This window comes from Perca fluviatilis, chromosome 22 (assembly GCF_010015445.1).
Source record: "Perca fluviatilis chromosome 22, GENO_Pfluv_1.0, whole genome shotgun sequence".
Classification (NCBI taxonomy): Eukaryota; Metazoa; Chordata; class Actinopteri; order Perciformes; family Percidae; genus Perca; species Perca fluviatilis.
Genome location: NC_053133.1, coordinates 13,605,748 through 13,616,356, shown reverse-complemented (window position 1 = coordinate 13,616,356; position 10,609 = coordinate 13,605,748). Strand labels below are relative to the sequence as shown.

Here is a 10,609-nt window from a genome sequence, read left to right as displayed (position 1 = left end):
TGTGTGTGTGTGTGTGTGTGTGTGTGTGTGTGTGTGTGTGTGTGTGTGTGTGTGTGTGCGTGCATGCGTGTGTCATGACAGATCCTATACTTAAGTAGAACTAGCCAAACCATACTCTGTTACAAGTAAAAGTCCTGTTACTTGATAAGCAAGAAGTACTTCAAGTATCAAAAGTAAAAGTACTCAATGCAGAAAAATGGCCCCTGTGGGTGATACTGCTATGTATGATATTACTGAATTATTATAACTAATGCGTTAATGTTTAAGTAGGATGTCACAGTTGAAGTTAGTCAAATAAATCAACTTTTTTTCACACACTGTTGGGTAGTCCAATATAGTTCTTATTTTTGTTTTGTATGTAAAATCCTAAATATAGTGTAGAGTAAAAAGTACAATCTTTTCATCTAAAATGTAGTGAAGTATAAAGTATTCAAATGGAAATACTAAAGTACAGCTACCTCAAACTTGTACTTAAGTACAGTACTTTTAATAATTGTACTTTGTTACATTCATCCACTGGCACTGTGTATTTTGTTGTGTCTGCACATAACACAGCATCTTAAAAAGCTATAGACATGCTGTGTCGTAAAATATTGCATTATAGTGAAAAACTTGGATAGTATTTAAGTTACTGGACTGTCATTCAGAAAGGTGTGTGTATGGAGTGTAAAACAATGTTACAATAGATGTAATTACCAGACACACACACACACACACACACACACAAAATCTTTTTTTTTTTTTTTTTTAGCCAGTGCTCTTTTGAATTTGGTCGTGCTATTTTGTTGGGGAAACATGATGTAACAGTGATGGTTGAACAAGGGGACATCAGGACATCATCCTCCAGAGGTATGAATGGGTTTTTGGAGGGGAACGGGGGTGTCATGGAATGGGAAGTAAGCCCGGGACAGGGAGGCCTAGAGCTGGTGTTGAGTGTTCAGCACACCTCCTTCCCTGCGGCTCCGCTGGGCAGGATGTTAAGCTGGGTAAGCTGAGCCGAGTGTTCCTTGGCCTTGAGGCGCAGCGCGGCAATACTGGAGGCCCTGCGGTCTGCTGCGGCTGCGGAAGAAGGGACGGAGGAAGAGGAGGAAGGGTCAGGGAGGATGGAGCCCGCGTGGGAGGGGTTCTCTACAGGAGGGGCGGGCTGACGGAGGAGAGCTGCAGCGGTGGAAGCACTGGACAGGGGACCCATACTGGAGAAGAGTCTGTAAGAAGACAGACATTTCACAGTCTATAAAATTTATAGATGCTGAACAATGTTCAAGTTTAAATTAGTCATTGCAAAATAACACAGAAGTCTTTTTAAGCAAAAACTGTCTGTATGCTCCTTACATTCGAGAGCAGTGTCGACACAAAATGCTGTCTGTAAGCTAGCAGTAGAAGTTTGTTATTTACGCCCCTCAGATGTATTTTATTTCCTCTTAGTTTCTTCAGATTGGCTGCAGTAGTGAAAGTCACTAGCGGTGCCTATAAAGTTATCCCAGTAATTTACCAGGAACTATGTGTGAAAGGCTTTAATAGAGGACGCAAGCAAATGAGAAGCTAATTGTGGCATATGGGGTGTGCAGCCTGTCACACCTCCTCACAGCTTGTCTTGCAGGATCACACGTTTGGTTAATTTGTTAATGCATGTGACAGAGGGATTACACACTGTGAATGGTTAACAGTATAACATATTTATAATCAAACAGAGATACACAGTGATGCAGTGTGACTGAGGTTTACTGTCATTAGAGATGCATGTGTTGGGAATTTAATATAAGCTTGGTTGCTGCTGTGCATTTTTTTCGTAAATGTGCTTGACTGCGAAAATTGCAGTTATTTGTTATACAATATAGGGATGGTGGGTTCTGGTGTAAATAAGTGTAAAGAACAGATATCAGGTCCAAGGGAGCTCTGTGCATGGGTGAAGCTTACCTGCCAAAAGTGGGTCCAATGAAGGCAGGGTGGCGAAACATGGCAGCCGTGCCCAGGAAAGTGCCCAGGCCGAGTGGGGTGGCCAATGGTGGAGCAGCGCCGTTGTGGGGTGGTGGGGCCAGGCCCGGGAAGGCAGCGGCTGCAGCTGCAGCAGCTGTCCAGGCAGACTCAAGGGCAGGATGGTGGTGAGGAGGGAAGTGCCCCCCCTCCAGGTAGTGACTGAGAGGGTGGCCCGCTGCCAGGGGGCCGGGGAACGGCAGGCCTGACGGGTGGGCCTGCACCCCGGCCTTCTCGCGCTTCCTCCACTTGGCCCTGCGGTTCTGAAACCACACCTGAGGGCAGACAGAAGTGATGACACAGAGGTTAATATGAGCAGATATCGTATTTCATTTTCCTTAAGTTAGAAGGAAGATGACAAATGCAACATCTTGATTCTAGAACTATGTATACAGGTTCAGGTGAAGAGACTGAATGTTTTTAAAAAAAAATGTCTCAATACATAAACAGGCCGTTTTTGTTGCATAAAGAGACCTTTCCTAGTCTCCAAATGAAGGAGGGGGTGCTCAGTTGGAGACAAGTCACACATATCAATATAACTGTTAAGTTATGCAGGCCTCTCATGCTATAAATAATGAAAACTAAGCCTATAACTCCCCGTCCAGCTACATCACAGCAATGTTTCATTGTATTTACCATGAGTAGACTGTTGTATGTTGTGTCAGTGTAGTCTAACAGTTGTCTAGTTCAGGTTGTGGCCAATAGGCGGAAAGTCAACGGTAATTACATGCGAGGTAAACCCTGCCGCTCACGGTCCTTTAAATCTACTTTCTGTCTAATTAAACCCCATGTCCCTGTAGACGGGTTTCAGGGTGGGGGAGAGATAATTAAGAGCGGTGTTAACAAAAGATCCAGAAAATTACCGCTGAACTGGCTCCAATAACAATTAATGCGCTTTAAATTAAATTCTTAAGAGGTGGAGAACAAGTGACTTCCATTCCAAGAGAGTATTTAACTTTCCCACGCATCCACTGTTGCCCAGTTTGCACTGCAGAAACACGGGGCGCTCACAATGAGCAAAATGTCAACATGGGGAAAGTGATTGTACGAGCTGGCTTGAGCGACAGGGACTGCGCACACACACACACACACACGCACACACACGCACACACACACACACATTATTCCCAGAGGGCTGTTTAGCATTACACAGCCCCTCGGGAATTTATGAGTTTTTATCACCTCCTGATGGCGCCCGTTAAGTGATTTGTTCACCTACGGCCCCTAAAGAGACATCTGTTGTTTTACCGTCGGCCATAACCTCCCGGGGCTTCCACCGTGTTTGAACTGTCTCTCTGGTTATGAGCCCGGGCTTTCGACATGCAAGCCACGCTTTCAGTGCAAGGCGAATAAGAGAGAGGGAGGGAGGGAAGGAGGGATGGGGAGAGTGGGATGAGAGGGGGGGCCGGGAGGGGAGCGGGGAGCAAACACCTTTAATGGTCTCTCATTCGCTCCCAAGTGCAAAGCATCGGATCAATGCAGGTCTATTGCAATCACATAATGGGAAATCAAATAGCATTATCCCTCCCCTCTTTCTCTCCATCTCCTCTCTCTCTCTCTGTCTTATTCCTCCACACATCTTTTTACTCACACACACATCCCGGCCAACCCCCCATCCCCCCCACCCCCTCTCTGCCCCCTCTGATGGGAATTCAAACACCATCTCGTCCCAGGAATATAGACAGTGTTTGCTCCTGCACTAAGTGAGCTTTTTATGAATCTCCAGCGTCGGCTTAATTGCCACTAAAACGTCCCTCATTCGCGTGTAATAACATTCAATAACAGGAAAGACCTTCCCAGCGCAGCGACTGGGGCCATTTAACACATTTTTACTGTAATAAATTACTGCCTCAAATTGGCCCGTAATCGCTGATCCTCAATCAGTGACGCATATCACCTGTTATTATCCAGCACTGTGTACCACGGACATTTTTATAGAGGACATAAAACATTAGAGGATCCAGCTTTTTTTCCCTATTTGATTTACAAGTCACAGGCTTCTCTTTTCACATAAAGATAAACAGAGCCACTTACTTGAACACGGGCCTCGGTAAGATCCAGACGCATTGCCAGCTCTTCTCTGAAAATAAAATGTATAAAAATAAAAAAAGAGGAAGAGACAGAAAGAAAAGATTCAAGGTTACAGGCCACCGTTTGGAAGAAACGTAGAATTGCTGTTTTGTCCCCTCCTGTTGTTCACTGTCAACAATAGACGACCGAAAATAGGCTTGATTTTTTTGTTCCCCTCCCTGGCATGGACTGAGAAAGACGCCATAGCCATATTCTATTTTCCCTGTCACGGATGGGTAGAAATAGGTCTAGTGATTGTTAGATTTTCCATAGCACAGGCCTGTCACTGTAACAACATAATGGTTGAAATAATGACATCTAAACTAGCCTGCCACAAAGCAATTGAAGCTCCGTTCAGCTGCAAGATGGGCTTGCAGTGTAAATTAGACCTACAAGTCGCCTTAAAGTAAATCGATTGGAAAATATGAATAATCCCAGTGGTAAGAAAAATCGAAAATGTAAGTTCTTGTGACAGTAAAGCTTTTACTTTCAAGCCTAAAATGCGGGTGTATCAATTAGCCTGTCACAATCTAATTGAGTAGGAAATAGGTCTGGAATTGTATTTAGGCCTAAAGAGTTTGTTTTGTTTTCAAGCTCTATAAAAATCTTAATAATGTGTTTTTCTGAAACATGTCTACCAGTTTAAACCCCTGAGGAAATTCATAAAGCTCTGTAGTTCACACTGTGCGTGTTATTGTGTGTGTACACGTGCCCTTGGGCTTGAGGTTAGGCCCTGAGTTTTTTTGTTTGTTTGTTGCAGACTGTATTCAGCATATCATGTCCAGCAGGTAACTTGAGCTGCACCGGTTAATTATTCCTCTTGAGAATAACAGCGCTTTCATTTGTATAAACAGGAGCGGATACAGATGATAAAACGTCCCCAGTGTTAGCACTTGCAGGCCTATTGTGTTCACTTATGCAGGGCACGGGTTGGGTGTAGCCTACAGTGTCCAGTTAAATTCAATTCAATTCAATTTTTTGTTAAAGACGTGTCGAATTATTTTTGGGAAACGTTAGGGGGCTGTTTAGGCTATTTAAAATGAAATGCTGTTAGCCTTGTTATTACCTACATCCATAGAATTATTAGAATACACGTTAAATGCGTTGTGTCTTTATGCGCTTCTTAAAATTGTATTCGAAAAGTAGCCATTAATCGGCTAACGATGATGATGATAATAATAATATTATTCTTTTAAGACACAATCAATTAGTGTAATTATTGTTTTATAGGCTATGCATGCAAATTCTTAGGCCTAGTTTTATCATTTAAAATTTTTAAACACATAGGCTAGGTCTACAATGCAGAATTTGTATAATTTTAACAGTAATAATAATAATAATAATTTTGGGGAAGACATTTTTTTTATTATTATACAGCATTTTTTTCATGTTTAAAAATCTAAACAAAATGCAGTTTAATTTCTTCTGACCTGGTGAAGACGTCTGGGTAGTGTGTCTTCTGGAAAGCCCTCTCCAGCTCCTCCAGCTGGTAACTGGTGAAGGTAGTCCTGTATCTTCTCTGCTTCCGTTTCAGCATCCCTTCCTCCGAGTCACTGCCCGCCGACAGACACACGCTGTCCTCCCCGTCCCTCACGTCCCCATCCCCGGCGTTCAAGCTCTCTCTCTCCTCGTCCTTCGGGGACAGAGCGGCAGCGTCCCCGCAGCTCTCCTCCTCCTTCCCTGCGTCCTCCTCGAATTTCAACGGGTCGAGCTCGACCAGTCCCAGGCTGCCGTCCTCCGAGCCCTCCCCGGGGCTCTGGTCGCCCTCTCCGCGGCTTAGCGACGCGTTCTCCCGGTAGGACTTGCTGCGACTGATGCTCACCGGCGGCGCCTGGCTGATTTTGAGGCTGTCGCTGGCTTGCTCCAGAAGGAGCCGCTCCCTGTCCAGCGTCTCTGCGTGGTCGTGGAGGTACTTCCCCCCGGCTCCGTACAGCCGGCGGAGCTTGGGTGGCAGGTGCATGTCAGTGCTGAGAGAAAGGGTGTCCTTCGTTGGCCCTGAGATGGAAGCGTGTCAAAGATGTCAAAATAACGAAATGGCAGTGAATACGCAAAGCAAACATATTCCTCTAGCCAAATTAAAGTGTAATACTTCTGTAGGCATCTTTCTGACTTTACAACAGCTGTTTAGTAAGAAATATTAGGCTAATTAAGCTAGCCAACTTTATGAAAACAAAATGATTCGCTGTAAACGTGTTTAGCCTACTTGCTGGCTAAAAAAGAAAAGAAAAACTCTTCTTGACGCCTTAACTAGCCTACAAAATTTGAACATAAAACTAGCTCATTTGTTACATGTTTATCCCTTACAATGCTCAAAAAAAAACTATGTATAGGCTAGCCTATCTTTTTAATTTCAGCCCAAAGAAAACTTACTGTCAGCCGTCTTGTCGAGCTCCCCTCTGCCGGGCAGACCAGTCAAACTTTGCGCCCCTATCAGTCTGACCTTACAAGGACTCCTGCGGCCCAGAATGCTGTCTATGCAGTAAGAGGAGAGCAGCGTCGGGGATTTACTGCTCTTCCTCTCGCCCCGGTCGTGGATATCTTCCTCAAACTGACCGCTCATGTCGACGCTTCGGTTCATCTACTTTCTGTAACGCCTGTCAGTCTCCCACCCTCTCTCTCTCTCACTCTCTCTCTCTCTCTCTCTCTCTCTCTCTCTCTCTCTCTCTCTCTCTCTCTCTCTCTCTCTCTTTCGGGGTCCGGTGGTCTCTTCTTCTTCTCTCCTCAGGCCGGAGTGACTGTTAGAACCGGGACCGTTCACTCCTCCTCTCTCTCTCTCTCTCTCTCTCTCTCTGTCTCTCTGTCTCTCTCTCTCTGTCTCTCTCTCTGTCTCTCTCCTCTGTCACGCTCTCAGCTAATGACAGACAGCGGTTTGGCTGCCTCGCGCTGAGCTCCGGTCTGCCAGGCGCTTCTCCGCTCCGCGCTCTCGCTCACTTATCTACGTGTAGGCTGTTATTGCGCGCCTGATTGGCTCCTATGTGTGTATATGGGAGAGAGACAGCGCGGAGCTGCTTTATATATTTTACGATTAAAGTTAATTTGAGGAAAGGCCACAAAATCCGTCATGGAGTGCTCTTCCTCCGTGGAACGAACTCAGCAGATAAAGTTACAAAAGCTTGTTGTTTTTTTTCAAATTGTCTAACCTTTAAAATGTTTATAATTAGCCTATGTGTGAGGGGCCATCAAAAATCATATATTTAAAAAATAATATTCACTTGAATTAAATTATTTGATAATGACAACAATGTTGCAACTGCACATGTGTGTTTTATAACATTAATCATATGCAACAATTGAGGCCTAGCAAACACAATAATCAGCCCAATGACTGTTGGTCAAGAATAAGCAGGCACCATAACACAAGATCACAATGTTCTGTCATTTTAACATGTAACAGTAAAGCACATGTGTAAATAATAAAAGCAATGGTGGCTGAATTACATTTCTGGCTCACGGTCAAAGTATCTTCTATGAAAAAGGACTATTTTGTACCTCTAGTCATGTCCATATGTAGGTCTACAACAGGATTACAGTATTACATCAGTACATCAATACAGTGTCAACATCCATTACTGTTGCTATCAATTCTTTAAAGTTAAAGTTGTAACCCCTTTTTACAATTACCATCTTAAGGGTTCAACTAGACTAGGCCTATATGGGCACACTTTTATTTGATGTTATTTATAGGCTATTGTATATTAATGGTAAGTAGTAATCGAGATAAAAATATTAATAACAATATAATTGTTTTAAGACACCAGTATTGTAGACTAGTGTAATTATAGACGTTTTATATAGGCTTTGCTAATAATGATGATACTAATATTATTAGCCTAATAAACGAAAATATTAAATATAATTTAATAATAGCCAGTTTTTTGTGATGATTTATTTGATATAACGACATGATATACATTTTTTCCTCAGGCCAAACAAACACTAACTCTTGAATCCTTGTGCCAAGTTAAAAAAAAAAATCTGGCGCGGAGTTTGTGTTCAACCTCAGAGCACCTGCGATGACAGCCATGTCATAGGCTAGATTGAGTCACAAATAGAAATATCAACATTGGGATCTGAATTTTTCCTAAACGTGTTTCAGGTTGTAGCATCTGAATATTGAGTTTTAACAGGAAAAAATAAGCTATCAATCTATCTATCTATCTATCTATCTATCTATCTATCTATCTATCTATCTATCTATCTATCTATCTATCTATCTGTCTGTCTGTCTGTCTGTCTGTCTGTCTGTCTGTCTATCTATCTATCTATCTATCTATCTATCTATCTATCTATCTATCTCTTTTTCTTGCTCTCTTGCTCTCTCTCCCTTCAATTGCCTGCTCTCTGCTGGAGTTGTGGATTGACTTAAAAAGTGAGGGTGGCGCGACGGTGATGAGACGCCGCACAGGGAGTCGGGACAGCACGCAGGGACTCCGCTGAGGAGAGGGGGACAGAAGGAGAGATGGATCGAGAATGTAATTTTAAATGAAAGTCTATTTAACCCGCTGTGAATGGCATGACCCTTATCCTCGCCTCAGAGCCCATCACTGTTAAAAGGATCATTTTCAGAATTCAATCCAAAAACTTCAGCAAGCTGCAATTTACTCTCTCTCTCTCTCTCTCTCTCTCTCTCTCTCTCTCTCTCTCTCTCTCTCTCTCTCTCTCTCTCTCTTTTCTTCTTCTTCTTCTTCTTCCCCTCCGTTATGTATCTGCACGAGTTAGAGCATCGCACCAAACGAAAAATAACAATAAAATATATGTCCAGAAAATTGCACACGTTATTCTTTTTTCTCTTTTATATATTTTTAAGCGATAGCTTTATGACCCGTTTGTGATTGAAACTGGAATAAGAGCGCCATTGATCTGTTTAGTTAAGGTGCAGGCACTTAGTAGATTCAGTGCAGGTAAACCCAACTTTTTATTTTTTATTTAACAGCCTTACAAAAATGTAACCAACACTGATGGAAGTAGAAAAATAATGCTTTTCTGATTAACCTTTTTTTGTGTAGCTAAATATAAAGTGTATGTTAGAAGACACAACAGAGACAGTCGTCGTGTTGTCTTCTGCATTTATAGCTAGTATTCCACACGGATCGTGTCAGATTCAATCCATCTGCAACTTATCGGTGTCAAACTTCCCAGCTTGTTTATTTGCACGCGCGTCATTATAATGGGTGTAATAACAATATAAAATGTTATGCCTATTCCTGCGCGGTCACAAACAGACGTGCGTAATACAGACGGGTATTTAGAGTCGCTCTGTAATTTAGGGGCCACAATTTGATTCATTTATCCGCGCACTGTTATTAACCCTGAGGAAAAAGAGATGTCAGCCGCCATTTCAGCCAGCAGGACATCCGCGCTTTGTTTAAATGCACTAATTACGCGCATACATTAGAGGGGGACGGAATAGTCTGAGCGCAATTTTCACATTTTCAATTTTCCTTTTATTTGACGTGCAGGTGAAGAGATGGCGAAGAGAGGCCGCCTTCCGTTTCAGCACCACCTCAACACCGCCTCCCCTGTATTTGCATAACATCCTAACTTGATAATATCCAGGGGAAACACCGGGTTGCATGCTTTCTGCTCGTTCAAAAACTCAGACACTGCCGCTGTGCTACTGTGTATTGGTCTGCAGGCCTTTCTGGTGCCATGCACCTTGGCCATTTAATTGAAACATATATTGAAGTCAGAAGAGGATTTGGTGTATTAGCCTAAAAACATGGCATAAGTACATTTAACAGCTCTTTCCTAAGTGATGCAGGCTATCTCTGCTCCCTTTCAGACTCTCCAGTGAAAGCCACGGAGGTGATATAGGCTAAATGATGTCTATCACTTAGGACCAGTAGGTTGTGCTTTGCCTTGCGGGTCATTCAACTGGCGCCATCTCCTGGACGGAATAGCAAACTGCTTTAACTGCTAAGACCCATTTATTATAATAGCCTATAACAGAAACTAAAAAAATAAAAAAAGTAACATTGATCTGCCTTCATATTGCACAATCCAGGATTAGGAATAAAGTCATTTATTGGAAGTTGAATCCCACATCCATACAAGAGACATGTATCCGTTATTTATTTTGCATTCAGATTTCTATTATCCCACAAGTGTGTCCCTATACGCAACACGTGTAAATACTGGTCCACAATGCACTACTAATGCACCAACTGGCTCGTGGCCTTGGTGACAACGACTCATCCTCCATCCATCCTCGTGCTCTGACATAATTGGACACTTGCTCTTGCTCGAGAGGCCAAGCAGAAAAAGAAGGAAAGGAGGTAGAGAGAGAGAGAAAGAGAGAGAGAGTGTGTGTGTGTGTTGGGAGGGGTGGGAGGCTTTTAAGGCGCGCGTAAGCAAAGTTAATTAGCGGTTATTAACAGCCAGCATAATGAGAGCGAGAGGGAGTCAATTTAATGACTTTGTTAGAGCGAGTTCAGAGCGACAGGCGATGATCGAAACAACAAAGGCGAGCGCGCACGCTGCCATCATCCGTAATTTCCAGCGGTAATGCGGTCTGATCAGAAACAAAGGGTTCTAATTTCGTTCAACTGACTCGATAATTTGTCCT

General features: G+C 43.1%; 1 protein-coding gene across 1 annotated transcript; it reads right to left on the bottom strand.

Moving 5' to 3' along the window:
- On the bottom strand, window positions 1–6,996 carry arxa (aristaless related homeobox a). The gene is made up of 5 exons (XM_039789566.1): window positions 6,415–6,996; window positions 5,475–6,039; window positions 4,009–4,054; window positions 1,918–2,249; window positions 1–1,205 (listed from the first exon to the last, which is right to left on the bottom strand). The coding sequence occupies exons 1-5, from the start codon at window positions 6,620–6,622 to the stop codon at window positions 938–940; spliced, it is 1,419 nt and encodes a 472-aa protein (XP_039645500.1). The 5' UTR covers window positions 6,623–6,996; the 3' UTR covers window positions 1–937.
- Window positions 6,997–10,609: the final 3,613 nt, after the last annotated feature.